Below are 15,183 nucleotides of genomic sequence, written 5' to 3'. Positions count from 1 at the left end.
CTAAAAGGTAAACGAAGCAGAAATATTCTAATTCCAATCAGTGCCTCTTGTTAGCAACAATTTGTAGTAAACTGATTTTTCGAGCTAATTATTCTCAAACACATAGTGTTCAGCAGTTCATACCAGTTATGTCCTCTCAGTAGCAGTTACCCGCAATGTTTTCACGAGATATATATATATATATATATATATATATATATATATATATATATATATGGAGAGAGAGATCGAAATCAATACGTTGATCAGTGGCGCTGGAACAAACTGTGATCAGCAGATCATATGAGTTTGAATCCTAGTTAGGCTGACTCATCCTTCCACCCTCTCGAAGGTAAGGAAATTGAGTACTATGAGTGGGTAACAGTAACGTTTGTTATTTAAATGTGCTTAAAAACAGCAGAACTGTGGTGTGAAGCGCTACAAAAATAAGCCATAAATATTAAGAGATACAAATGTCATTTATTTTCTGACATTTGTCTCTGTCTGCTCGGAAAGCATGCCAATGTGGTAACAGGTTTCCCTGAAACGTAGAACACCCAAATAAACACCTAATAGACAAATGTGAGGCAATATGGATCAAGACAATGATTGACACATTTGTAGTTAAAAAATCACAAGCGAGCAGTACAGTAGGGTGACTAGCTGTGCATGGAACCCAGCCCTGCCGCGAGGGCCTCGAGCCGGAGTCACCCTCCTGTGGCCCTCCGGTCACCCGACCAAGTCCGGCGGCGAAAGGGTGTGGAAACTGCGCTTTGTGGAAAACTAGCTGCCACATTTCTCAGGTCATACGGTTTAGGCTGTCGCTCTGAGTGGTGCACTTTTAAAACGTTTCGTTTTTGTCAGAAGGCGACTTTCGAGCAGCCGAACACCTTCCCGTATCCACGTCCCTCCCACCCCTGGAACAGCGCCCTGCACCCCCGCCCCATCTCTCTGGCCACTGCTCCCCTCTCCCATCAATGTCTAAAAACACCTGAGTCTTGCCCCTCTGACGCCCGACTCTCATTCCTGCCCACCGGGCCTCTCCCGCTTTACCCACCTGGATGTGCCCCATCCTGCCTCGCTGTTCTCCCTCCTCCGGCTCCTGCCCCGCACTTCCAACCCTGCCAGTTTCGATGCTGCCTCTCGCGCCAGCCTCAGCACCCATGCCGCCACCTGTGAGGGTGCCACGCTTCCTCTTCCTCTTCTGCCTCTCACCCCTACCACTCTCTCCCCCTCGGCCTCACACCGCCACCCGATGTCCAGTTTCTGTTACTGCTCTCCAGCCTCGCCTGTCAACTCTTCCTCTTCGCGTCCTCGAGTCTCCCACTCCCCTGTGCCACACTCCCCTGCCCCGCGCCCCCGCGCCCTCCTCTGCTTCCCACTCTTGCCTGCCTCACTGCCATTCAAGGCATGCCCCTGCCCCCTGGGACGATCCATGCCTTTCACTCCCGTTCCTTCACTGCCCTGCCAATCAGAGCCTTTCATGGCCATCTCCACCACTGCCCTGTCTCACGCTCCACTGCCCCGTTCATCACTGCCCTGCTGGACACCCCTTCCCCTCGCCCTCTCAGATTCACTCTCCCGCTCGTACCTGCCATGCCTCCATTCCAATACCTTTCAGTGCCCCGACCGTCACTGCCCCGTCCATCACTGGCCCGCCCGTCACTTGCCCGTCCGTCCCTACCCTGCTGCACACCCCTTCCTCCCCGTCTGCTACTCTTTCCCAGACTCATCACTGCCGTGCCTCACTCCACTGTCTTTCACTGTCCTGTCCACGACTGCCCTTTTCGACACTGTCCCCTGTGTATCTCCTGAATCTAACCCTCTCTCACTTCCCTGTTCGTCGCTGCCATACCCCTCACTCCACTGCCTTTCACTGCACTGTCCATCACTGCCATACCTTTCTCTCCTCTGCCATTCACTGCACTGTCCATCACTGCCTTACCCCTCACTCCACTGCCTTTCACTTCACTGCCTTTCACTGCACTGTCCATCACTGCCATACCTCTCACTCCTCTGCCTTTCACTGTACTGTCAATCACTGCCATACCTCTCACTCCTCTGCCTTTCACTGCACTGTCCATCACTGACATACCTCTCACTCCATTGCCTGTCACTCCACTGCCTTTCACTGCCATACCTCTCACTCCTCTGCCTTTCACTGCACTGTCCATCACTGACATACCTCTCACTCCATTGCCTGTCACTCCACTGCCTTTCACTGCCATACCTCTCAGTCCCCTGCCCATCGCTACCCCGCCTTGCAGTATAATGCCCTGTTGGTCATTGTTCTGCTGAACATCCCCTACCTGTCACTCCCTTTCTCGCCTTTCCACTACCCGTCACAACCCTGCGTTTCACTGCCCGGTGTCTCACTGCTCTGTGTCAGTCACACCCTTCCTCACCAAAGTACCACCCCTCACCCCCTTGCCCCAGCCCCCTTGTCCATCAGTGAGCTGCCTGGAGCCTCCCTGAATCACCTGCTCTTCTATCCCCCACATCCCACTGCCCCTATCTCTCACTTCCATGCACCTACCGTCATGCCTCTACTTCTCACTGCTATGCCCCTACCACCATGCCCCTACTGCTCACTGCCATGCCCCTACCTCTCATTGCCATGACCCTACCTCTCACCGCCATGCCCCTAACTCTCACTGCTATGCCCCCACCACCATGCCCCTACTGCTCACTGCCATGCCCCTACCGCCATGCCCCTACCTCTCATTGCCATGCACCTACCTCTCACTGCCATACCCCTACCTCTCACTGCCATGCCCTACCGCCATGCCCCTGCTGCTCACTACCATGCCCCTACCGCCATGCCCCTACCTCTCACTGCCATGCCCCTACCTCTCACTGCTATGCCCCTACCACCATGCACCTACCTCTCACTGCTATGCCCCTACCACCATGCCCCTACTGCTCACTGTCATGCCCCTACCGCCATGCCCCTACCTCTCACTGCCATGCCCCTACTTCTCACTGCCATGCCCCTGCCTCTCACCGCCACACCCCTACCTCGCTCTGCCATACCCCTACAAGCTCTAAGCCTCACTTCCATCCACCACACACCCCCATACACCTCACTGCCCCGTCCCCCATAGTCCCCCATTAATTAACATGCATTTGTAAAGCGCAACGTTCACCTCACAGGTATGTTGGCGCTGAGGCACCACCATGTCCCTCTCTGACTCACCACTCACGCCTCTGCAGCTCACTCCCAGCCCCTCACTGCCCTGCCTCTCCCGACCCTGACTTTATGGGTCTTTACCCCACGAGCTTTACTGCCCTGCCTTTTCCTACTGTGACCTCATTTTGCCTTACCGCTCACTTCCGTGCCTCTGACCCGCTGGCTTTCACTGCCCTGCCCTTCACACCCCTGCTCCTATGACCCTCACTGCCCTACACGTCACTCCTGTGCCCTCACTAACCTGCCCTTCACTCGAGGGACATGACTACCTTGCTTCTCACTTCCGCGCCCCACACTGCTCTGCCCCTCACTGCTCTGCTCCTCACTGCTCTGACACTCACTGCTCTGCCTCTCATCTCTGTGCCCTAGACTGTTCTGCCCCTCGCTGTTCTGCCCCTCGCTGTTCTGTCCCTCACTGCTCTGCCTCTTCGCTGCTCTGCCCCTCGCTGCTCTTCCCCTCGCTGTTCTGCCCCTCGTTGTTCTGCCCCTCGCTGCTCTGCGTCCCTCGCGCCCGTACCTCTCCACCCTCAGCCCCTCACCTCTTGTCCCTCGTTAACCTGCTTCGTTACCACGTGCCTCAATGCTCTGGCATGCCTCTGCTTTTCACCCCTGTCCCCACTCCCTTGCCCCTCTCTACCAGTCTGTTATGACCCTACCCTAACACTCTTGCACCTCGCCCCTGCCCCACATGTCGCGCCTCTGCCCCTTCTAGATCAGCGTGCCACCCTCACCCTTGCCCCCGTCTCCCGCGTGCTACTCTCCTCCCCGCGCCAGCCGCGCTCACCTCCATCGTCTCACCCCATCGCGTGCCCCCAGCCCCTGCAGAGAGTAGAAAAGGCCGCGTCACTCACAGGTAGCTGCCGCTGGTGAGGATGAGGAAGATCTGCGGGTAGTAGACCGAGAGCACCACACTGCGCGAGGAGAAGAGAATCATGGCTGCATCCCGCGCGCACACGCTGCCTTCTGGACTCATCCGTCAAGAGCCCCTTCCATCACCCAGCAAAAAACAATATCACTCTGAGGGTGGGAGTGCGGGCTCCCGGCGACCCCCAGATGAGTGTCCGTTCTCTGTCACACCGCTCCTGGCGAGGGCAGGAGGTCTGTCATTCACCTGCGGGTGGCACAGGTCCCCCGGAAATCCTTGCCTTGATCCTGCTACGAGCTTGAGAATCTCCCCCAGTGGGGTCTGAAAGTTGCAGTCCACTGAAGGCCCTTGGTCTGTCCGCTGTGGTTAGGTGCTGAATTCCTCAATCCCCTCGACCAGGGCCGTGAATCTCTTGATTTCCTTTAGCTGTGTGCTGCATTTTCCAATGCCCTGTGTGGCTGGGAGCCTGATTCCCCAAGCTGGATGTTCGACTCCTCACGCTCCTCTGGCTGGGTGCTGAATTCCTCACGGACCTCAAGCTGAGTGCTAGGTTCCTTATGCACCTCTCGCTGGAGGCTTGATCCCTCAAGCTGGGTTCTAGGTTACTCAACCACCTCAAGCTGACTGCTAAGTACATTCAGCACCTCAAGGTGGGTGCTGGATTCCTTAAGCACCTCTGGTAGGATGCTTGGATTCCTTAACATCCACTGTCTGGATGGTGAAATGTTTGATCCTTTTGTATAAAATGTGAAATTCTCTATCACCTCAAGCTCGGTTCTCGGCTCCTCAATTGCCCTCTAGTTGTGTTGTAAAAATTCTCACCCCTTTAAGTGTGGGTGTTAGAACCATCACGCCCTCTTTTCTGGTGGTGAAATTATCTCTTCCCTCCAGCTAGCTGTTGACTGCTCAACTCCTCTCTTACAAGGTCTTCGAATTCTCAATCCCTTTGTCTGGGTGATGAAACTCTGTTCCTCTAGCTAGGGCTAGAGACGTCAACCCTAATATTCACCCTTTGACTTCCTTGCCCTGCACCCTTCCTCCACCCTGCTCTCTAGTTGCTGAATTCCTCAGTCCCCTCTATCTAGGTGAGGGATTAGTCAACCACATGTGGGTGCTTGCTTCAGAACTCGATCACCTCTGTGTGGGTGGTGGATTTCCGTATTTCTTCTATCTGGTCACTGGATTCTTCTATCCACTCTGGGTTGACCCTAGTTGGGTTTTAGGTTCCTCATTCCCCACTGAGTGCTGCTTTCCAGTCAGTTCAAGCCTCAAGCAAGAACTCTAACAATCCAGCTTGTAGATGGAGCACTATTGGTCCTTCTCACTAAATGCTTTAGCACTGCAAACCCTACCAGCATGAATGATGAACCACTGCCAGTCTTCTCTGGTTACACGCTAGAGCCCAGTCAATATCCTTTTGATGAGTGCTGAAGTTCTTTGAGTCCCCCTTTGATTGGTATTGAAGTTATATCAGTCCTCACCCTGAAGTTCCTTTAAAGCCAGTGTAAGTGTGATTGGTACTGAATTCTTGATGTTACTCTTTTGAAGGGAGCCAAGGCATTGGGAATCCAACTAAATGGGTACTTATGAGTCCTCCTTTGATGGGCACTGATGTCCTGTGAATCCTTTTAGTTGTGTGCTACAGTATTGCGAATCCTCCTTTGATGGATACTAAGGTCCTGTGAATCTTCCTTTAATGCTCAGTGACCTACAAATCCTTCTGTGACGCGTGATGATGTGCTTTGAAGTGTGCTGACGTTATGTGAATCCTTCTTGATGCACAGCAAAAACCTAGGGATTCTCTTTTAATGGGCATTGAGGCCCAGTGAATCCTCCTTTGACTGACATCATCCAAATCCTCTTTGATGCAAGTAGAAGTCCTGTGAATCCTCAGTTGATGTGCACTGAGTCCTCTTTGATGGCTGCTGGAGTTCCTTTACTGCCACTACGATGGCTGCTAAAGTTCCCTTGAACCCTCTTTGATGGGTACAAGGGCTCCATTAAACTCCACTTGAAGGTTGCTGCAGTCCATTCAGCTGCCTTTTGATAAATGCTGGAGTTTCTTTAACCCCCCTTTGATGAGTTCATGGGATCCTTTAAGCTCCTTCGATGAGTGTGTGGGTTCCTTTAATCCCCAGTTGGTGGATGCTGAATTTCCTTTTATTGCATGCCACGCATACCAATTGTTTGTCGGGACTCTTTGATAGATGCTGAAGTCCTATTGGGGCTCCCCTGATGGGCACCAGAGTCCACTCAGCATCTATTTGATGGTGCTGAAGGTCCCTTTGATGTGGGCCTGGGCTTCTTTATTATTCATTTGATGGTGGCTTCAGTTCTCTTTGATTGGGGCGTGTGGGGTTTTAATGTACGTTTGATGGGTGTTGAAGTTTTATTTAACTGTTGTGTGGGTTCCTTAAAGCATAGTTTGATGGGTTCTGAAGTTCCCTTTGATGTGTGCCTTGTCTCCTTTAATCCTTCCTTCATGGGTGTTGAATTTCCATTTCATCAGTGTGCAGGTTCCTTTGATCCTAGATTAATGGGTTTTTAAGTTCCCTTTGATTGGAGTGTGTGAGTTTCTTTAATCCTCGTTTGATGGGTTCTGAAGTTCCCTTTGACGTGTGCCTTGGTTCCTTCAATTCTGGCTTGATGGGTTATGAATTTCCATTTCATCAGTGCGTGGTTTCCTTCAATTCTAGATTAATGGGTGCTGAAGCTCCCTTGATTGGCGAGTGGGAGTTTCCTTAATGTTACTTTGATGGGTGCTGAAGTTCCCTTTGAATCTGGAGTAGTAGTTTCTTTAATGCTCGTTTGATGGGTGCTGAACTTCGCTTTGATTGGGGAGTGGGAGTTTCTTTAGTACCCGTTTAATAGGCTGAAATTCCTTTTGATGGGTGCCTGGGTTTGGTCAAACCTCGTTTGACAGGTGCTGAAGTTCCCTTTGATTGGAGTGTGGGAGTTTCTCTAATGCTCGTTTGATCGGTGCTAAAGTTCCCTTTGATTAGAGAGTGGGAGTTTCTTTAGTGCCCGTTTGATAGGCTGAAGTACCTTTTGATGGGTTCCGTCGACGCTTTTTTGACAGGTGTAGAAGTTCCCTTTGATTGGCACGTGAGTGTTTGTTTGATGGGTGCTGAAGTTCCTTCCCTTTTGTTGGAGAGAGAGAAATTCTGTAATCCTCGTTTAATAAACCGCAGTTCCTTTTGATTGGTGCCTGGGTTCTTTCAACGCTCCGTTGACAGGTGTAGAAGTTCCCTTTGATTGGAGTGCGTAAAGCTCGTTTGATGAGTGCTGAAGTTCCCTTTGACTGGAGAGAGGGAAGTTCTTCAATCCTCGTTGGATAAACTGAAGTTCCTTCCGATGGTGCTGGGTTCCTTCGATGCTCGTTTGACGGCTGCTGAAGCTCCCTGAAACCTGCACCCTTGGGTGCTAACGTCCCAGCAGCGCACCTCTGATGGGTGCCGCCTCCGCGTTGGCCGCTGCCGGCTGCGATCCCCTGGTCGAAGCGGATTATGCCGGAGCTCGCGGTCCCAGCTCCCCGGGCAGAGGCTGCTTGTTGCCTTTGGCTTCGGCTGCTGCTGCATTTGCTGCTGGGGCTGCTCTTGGCGCGGGGGCGCTGCCTGTCATGTCTCAGTGGTCGGAGCTCTAACGCCGTGGCTGCTCGGGCAGGAATGAGGATGCTTGGGAGAGATGCGGGTGGCAGAGAGCGCCCCTGTCTCTGCGCTGGGACCCAGGGCTGCCATTGGGCATCGCCTGCTGTAATCCGCCTCCTCGGGGCAGACAATAGCCTGACACTGATCTGCGGGCTCCACATCTGCCGCCCTGGCTCCGGGGCCTGGCAGCGGCCGCTCTCTGCTGCAGAACTTGTGCGAGTTCACTGGAAACTCTGCTACCGGTTTAAACCAGCAGGGCTACCACGGTTAGCAGAGCGTACATTGCGAGTTCCTGGTCTACGCAGCCCACGTTTTCAAGCCAGCCTCAGACCACCGCCGCAGGCTGGGTTTGTGTTGAATCCAAGTATAATTTCTAAACTAATTTGTTGGCGAGTACAAATTTGGTTCTGTGCAACCTGAGCGCCCATATGCTCCATCTAGCCCAATGTCAAAAAGTCGGTTAAAGTACCATTTCTCAATTATGTACGTCGTTTTCACGCTTTAAAGGCCCAGTCTCTCGTACCCTTTCATAACAGCGAGGGAAATTATGTCCTTTCAGCCCAAGTAAGCATCTTTATAATATATGTGCGATATGCAGCCTGTCATATGCTATTTATTATCTTTGTTGAGCGTGGGGAGTGGCTGTAAGGGGAGGGGTATCACGATTGAAGGCTTCCTGTCTGTGATTCATGGCCTCTTCCTACACTCAACAATGGTAATAACATATTACATACACTCTGCATCTCTGCTATACATCAATATATCTGCAATACATGTTTGGCTAGCTTTAGCGCACAAAATACAGTGGGACAAAAATCCACACTTCACAGTAAACTGTGAAACATGAAAATATTTCACAGCAGCCTGTAAAGTATGGAATTCATCATCTTAATGACAGCCCCCAACTCACTCTGCAGAGCTTTACCATTATCAGTGCTACTAGGATTATTTGGTGCAGGTGGCCAATTATGCAACATGTGTTTCTAAATTATGCAGCAAAAATGCAAATTATGCAGCACATTATCTGGCATGAGCCATGTGAGCTAGAAATAACGTTTTAATGAAATCTATACATTTTGGAAACTATAGAAAACTATGTGGCAAACGCAGTTAGGGCCTGATTTAAGGAAAATGGCACTACACCCAGTGCAGCTCCACTCTTCTTGCGCCCCGTAGCACCCCCTAACGCCACCATGTGTGCACTGTATATAAGATACAGCACACCATGGCGGTAGTTGGGGAACTAGCATCAACATTTTTGACGCTAGTTTGGAGCTTTGCAGGATTAGCATAAAAAATGTTGACGCCAATCCTGCAAAGCCCATTGATGCCCATTGTAAACAATGGTGTGCCCCCTTTTAAAGCCTGCCCTGAGCAGGCGTTGAAAGTGCAGAAAAAAATGATACTAAGAAATCTATTAGATTTCTTTGCGCCATTTTATCACCGCCACCCCCAATCAGGGGAATGCCCGCTTTGCATACATTATGCCTTGCGTAGGCATAATGTAGCACAAAGGGTTACAAAGTGGCGCAGTGCATTCATTATGCCACTTTGTAAATTTAGCACTGCAATTTTGGCCTCGTTGGGCCACATTAGTGGCAAAAAAAATTATGCTAATGTGGCGCAGGGAGGCTCTAGGTGCTCTTAAATCTGCCCCTAGGTTTGTAGTTATGTGGTAAATGCTGCAGCCACAGAATGTGACGTGGGTGATAAATTCCACTCCGCTGTCGGAGTTGGTGGAATTTTGGCCATTCCACATTGAGTTCCGACCAAGTTCCACCAACCTCTGAGTGGCAGAGTTTTTTCTCACACACAGTTCACCAACGGTAACTGGTGAGTGTGAGCGAGATTTGGCATCCACCTAGCACAATTTTCGCTTGCTAGAAGAGCACCTTGAGAAATTTCTCCAACGTGGGCAGTTGCAGGCGATCGTGACCGTTTGCGGTGAGAAAGCTGCCACTCGAGAAGAAAATCTACTTGCGCAGCAACAAAATGAACTTGAAAAGCAACATCCTCGGGCACACCGTGTGGTGCCTTTCATACTAATTGTGCAGCATGGAATGAATTCCCGGCACAAAAAATCAGCACAAGTTGCACAATGTGCCTAATTCTGCCCATTCACGGAAGTCTGTGGAATCTTGCAGAATTTTCATGCAACGCCACAGAATTTGGCAGAGTAAAGCTCTGCAAGTTCCACCCACCCCTATACAGAATCACATAATTCATCTGGTCCTCACCGATGTCCATTGGTTTATCAACAATTTATTAAAGAAAAATAAATCTGAACATTCTAATTCCTGTCAGTGCCCATTGTTAAGTGCTCTTTAAAGAAGGCAGCCTTTTAAAGCTAACTACCACAAAATAAACATATAATATAAAAATATACATAAGAGGCAACATATGTAATATGGTCCAATATTACGATCTCGGGGTTCTGATGACATGTCGCAGTAGCTATTTTGTGAACAGCAAATCAGGCACCACTATGTGCCGAAATTCGAGAATTTTATTACAGTTACACATATAGAAGATGTTCCACCCTTATCCATCCACTTTATAGACATAATCTATATCAAGAGTGATGGTTTATGTATGGTAAATATGTGCATCTGTTGTGGGTAAGTCCTCATCCCTAGTTGGTTTCCAAGTTCACGTAATGAGATGGAACCACCCTAAAAATAAATGAAGACAGCAATAGGTCCAAATATGCTTGAAGATCCAAGACTTGCGTGTAAATGGAGACATGTCAGAAAAAGAGTCTGATTACTCCTAAAGAATAAGTTAGAACTATTCTTTTATTCGTGTTACCATAGACATTCTGGTTAGAAGACTTGCGGTTCTGTCGTTTTTCAGCCAACACGTTTCACCCAATGCCTAGCACGCAGGCCCGTGGCTTTTTCAAGGCTTGGTTGAGTGAGGGATGTCACTAGTTTATGGGTCGTCTTAATATGGATCTGCATCCAATTGAATGCCATGGTCTTCATTTTTAGATTAGATTTAGATTTAGACCTCTTAATAATGGATCTGGTGGAATTAGTTATGCCTTGTCACCATGGTAACTCATTGCAAGTAACTTTAGCAATTTTAAAGTACGGAAGTTGCTTTTAGTGATTTGTCTTCTCCTTTGAGGCAGGACACTGTGTTTGGTGGCAGAAGTTAAAAGAGCGTGTGTCATCTGAAGGTGCGGTGTAGGTTGTGTGTACCACTGTAGTTCAGGATGGCACTATGTCAGGTGCTGTGGAGGGCACCAAGGGAGCATCGTATAGATCGAAGAAACATTGCATTAGGTCGGGCAAAGGTGCCCTGGAGCAGCTCGCAGTACAGCTGTCCAGAATGTTGTGCCTCGTGTAAATGTCCATGGCCATAAAGCTTGCCATTTTGGAACCCTACAAGTCGGCCCATGAACCGCAAAGCAAAATTAAAAGAAAAAATCGTCTAGCCAAAGGAGGTATGTGCCTCTTGTGGTGGGTTGAGTGCATGGCCTGGCTCAAAATCAGGATTTTGCTATAAATATTACCAAAAACACATTTGAAAACAACCACCATGCATGTGCCTGCATGCACAGAAATGTGCTCGTACAGGGAGCCACCTTGAATACCTTTCAAATTGTTTAATAATAAAAAGAGGGAAGCCCCATAAAAAGATGACTGCACTTGCCACGCCCATGTGATATGCAGCGCCCTGTTGGGAGCAGCAAGGTTCCCAGTAACAGTATATGAGGAGCGGACGAGCCCTTGCAAAAGGTTAAAAAAAATACACCAATATGGTTTGCAAAAGGAAAAGGTAATGTCTCTTTTAAATAAGAAAGAATGCATTGGGCCACCAGCCTGGCACTGAAGATGACTATTTTTTAGGAGAAAGTGCACCTTGTGCATAGGAAAAATGCCATCACTCATAGTGAGAGGAGCCATTGGCTGAAGTGAGCTGACCCAATGCCCTAAACTCCATACAATGATGGGCAGAATCAAAATGTGAATGGCAATTTAACTGGCCAAAAGATGAAGCTTACTGACCAAAGCCAACAGTTGCGTATATATTATATATGCTTAGAAATATGACAATCTCAAAGGGCGCACCAAAAAATGTAAAAATAAATATGGATCAACATTACTAAATGTTGTAGCACAAATTCACAGTAAAACAAATGTATACCAGAAACTAAGAGGTTGTCTTGGTTTAGTCTCTGTTTGAAACTAAGTATTCATTTTCTTCATTTGCATAGAAGGGTCTATCCCAGAAGGAGGTGGTTTCTGAGGAGCACGTGGTATTGAAAAATTACAGACTGTAAACTAATTGGTATTTGCAACTGGTCAACTGGAATTTCCAACAAGGAGACTGATAATTACCTGTACTATAAAGAAACGACAGTAGGTGTACATTCAACTAAGAAAGTGAGCCCCACGGGAGTGATAATATGAACTAGCACATGGTTACAGAATAGTGGAACTTCATTCGATATAGCGAGCAAAGAGCACCTGCAATCAACAACATGTTCAACAAAAATGTATGCAGTCTGGCCTGCATAAAAGATCAAAAGCATTGTCCTGTACATTAGATGTTCCACTTCAACCACCAGCGCTTGTGTCCCTTCAACATCTTTATTTCAAAGGGCAAGCAGAGAGTACAAATATATTTTTGTTTGGGTTAATCAAACCTGACAAGTGATTCAAAAGTTACAAATTTTCTTTCAGCCCAAATCAAGACATTAAATAGCAGCTATTGACACTTCAACATCAACACTTAAACTCGTTAACGTTTTTAGCAATTATGCACAGAAGTAGTGTCTAAAAAGTATGAATATCAAGTGTCCCTCAGGCTGAATGGGCATTTTTAATATGTTTTGCATTTCCATATTTTAAGAACATTAAGGCTGTCAATACGTTCAACAAGGCTCAATTGTTCCCTAGATCAGTTAATGTACCGCTCGGAAGAAGTCCTCTTGCAGTTGTAGCACAGCAAAGGTGGTCAGAGATAGGGTCACCTGCAGTCACATCACAACATTTTGTTTTTTCGGACTAGGCCGCATCCCACACATTATTATTTACATGGTTTGAAAAAGGCTGCCCCTTGTGTGATGTAACTGACAACATCAAACAAAACATATTTCCAGGAAATAGCAGAGCTATCGATCTAAATCAAGTTCGAGGAGGAGAGCTTTTCCCTCACCTGGCCTTCCATTCTATATGCAATTGTAGTTGGGACATTAAACACTAGTGTTTGGAAGCTGTGTTTTGTAGTATTGCCACATACCCATATAAGAATCATATATATTCACACTGGGCCACATGTACGTAGGTTTCACTTTTGCGAGTTCCTAATAGCGAATGTTTGCAATTCACTATTAGGAATCTGCAGACACCTATGTACTAATGTGTCTTTTCACAGTTAGCAATTCCCAATGGGGTCGCACGTGACCGACCTCATTAATATTCATGAAGTGGTTCTCAATTTGTGACCCAGTGGGAAGCACTAAAACACAGGGATGGTGGCATGCTGGGAACAACATACCACTATGTCTGTGTATGCTTTTAAATAAAGCCACTGCCTGGCATTAAAAAACTTTTTTGCATGCATTCACAAAGAGGGGGGGGGGGTGGGGGGTCTCGGGGGAGAGTCCTTTGGGGACCCCTTCCTGTTTGCGAATAGGTTACCACCTCCTCTACGGAGTCGGTAAAATATAAATGTTTTGTTATCACATTCCGGTTGCAAAACATTCATACATATCAGTAAAATTTGGTATTAGGAAGGGACCCGCTAAACACGCCCCTTCCTAATATCGAATCACAAAAGCAAAATGTGATTCTGTAACAAGTTACCAAGTCGCTTTTTGCCTTTGGTACTTAGCACAAAAGCATTTTTGCGGTTGCCAGAAAAGTGCTTGGTACAGCTGGTCCACTGTCCTTACTTAAGGATGTTTTGGAAATACTTTGAGAAGCGATCCTTTTACAAATACTTACTTTTAGGACTATTAATTGAGAAGAACCATTTTTTATAAGTGCTACATTAGAAGATTTGAGCCAGTACTGTTCCTTTTTCACCAGTAGGACTTCTCTTGTTTTTTTCTATTTTGGCCAACCGGTTTAGTCTGCATATGACTCCTCAGGGGATCAAACGCTGCAGAGGTCCAGCACTTTCAAAATTTCTGTTGCTATATTCCCTAAAAATCTATTTATGTATTTTTTTTTTTTTTAAATGAGACATCAAGTTAATGTGAAACGTTTATAAAGGCGAGGATAGGCCCTATACTAATAAACATAATCGGGTCTTTCCTGAGACCTCCAGTCACTGCTACTGAAGCCTTGTGACTGAGCCTCCACCACCTATAGAAGGGCTATCCTTTGCACTCACACAAGATAGTCCTCTACGGACATAATAGCAGGACTACCTTTCTCACAGCAGAAGATTATGTCTATCAAGCAATGGACAAGAAGGAAATACTATAATTTGCTTGCTTTAGATAATATTTCTATCATGTAACGCACTCTACACATATTTAAAGGGCTAGCATGCACACTGCAAAAAACAGTCTTTCTATTACCATGGACAGAATAGAATGACTATATTCTGCACATGAAGAAGATAGGCCTTCCTTTATGCGCATGGTGTGCTGGCTGGTGGTGGTAGCAGGGCCTGCGATACCCCATGCTTTCCAATACTAATTATAACTTTGTGAGGCCAATGGGAGAATCAACCAACCAGTCGTGGTCCACAATTGTCCTATTTTTCTCTTTTGGGCTAAACATTGTCTAATGTCTATGAGCTAGGCATGTCTGCAGTTCAAAGATCGTCCATGAAATTGGGTAAAGAGTGCAATCACCAAGTTTACGAAGATTGTAGTTTGTAGACTACCAAAAATGTTTTCTCAAAAAGGTTTATTTTTCTCTCAAAAACCTAGTCACAAAGGCTTTCTATCACGGTTTTCATTTTTTTCAAAAACGTTGTGAAGTTCATAAAAATTACAAAGTTGCCAGAGTAAAAGCTTCACAACTTCCCACACCTCTAAACAGATCCTAAATTTCATGTTATGCATCAGTTGTATTGGAACAATTTGCAATCTGTCAGATCGAGTTTTCACCAGCGTTAGTGCCAACACTTTTCCACACACACCAGGCCCTGTGGCCAACCCCCTCCCGTTCACAGCCAATGGCCATGCGCACCATGGGAGTGGATGCATAAGGGGGTTGTCTGCCAAGCCCAGTAGCTGACCTCCCGTTGCATTAAAAAAAATAGAAATTCACTGAAAAAGCCAAAGGTTACAGGGACATAATAGTTACGAATTAGCATTTTAAAAACCATGGAAATTCACTGAAAAAAACAAAGGTTGCAAGTGCATTATAGTTCGGTTCTGAATTTACACTCACAAAACCGTAGAAATTCTGCTTTTATAGTTAGAGTTATTTTAAGTAACTATAACTCGTACCCTCACCATGCACAGCTAATTACCCCATATATTACATAATTGATTACATCTTTTATGGCATCATTGATATTATCACTGCAAC

The 15,183-nt window shown here is 47.2% G+C and overlaps 1 protein-coding gene across 3 annotated transcripts in view; it reads right to left on the bottom strand.

Annotated features, from left to right (window-relative positions):
• Positions 1–15,183, bottom strand: part of WNT7B (Wnt family member 7B) — a 293,293-nt gene that overhangs the window by 233,941 nt on the left and 44,169 nt on the right. The window contains exon 1 of one of the 3 annotated variants that reach the window (XM_069228249.1): positions 4,021–7,705. The exons of 1 other annotated variant lie outside the window; for it this stretch is intronic. In XM_069228249.1, the coding sequence (XP_069084350.1) occupies positions 4,021–4,142 (122 nt within the window). In that variant the 5' untranslated portion in view covers positions 4,143–7,705. Of the gene's footprint in view, positions 1–1,036; positions 1,291–4,020; positions 7,706–15,183 lie in introns of those variants that run through there. One more of the 3 variants, XM_069228251.1, reaches the window with a different exon arrangement.

Source organism: Pleurodeles waltl, chromosome 4_1, assembly GCF_031143425.1.
Source record: "Pleurodeles waltl isolate 20211129_DDA chromosome 4_1, aPleWal1.hap1.20221129, whole genome shotgun sequence".
NCBI classification, from domain to species: Eukaryota; Metazoa; Chordata; class Amphibia; order Caudata; family Salamandridae; genus Pleurodeles; species Pleurodeles waltl.
The sequence above is the reverse complement of the archived record's forward strand: the minus strand, read 5'-3'. Positions and strand labels throughout refer to the sequence as shown.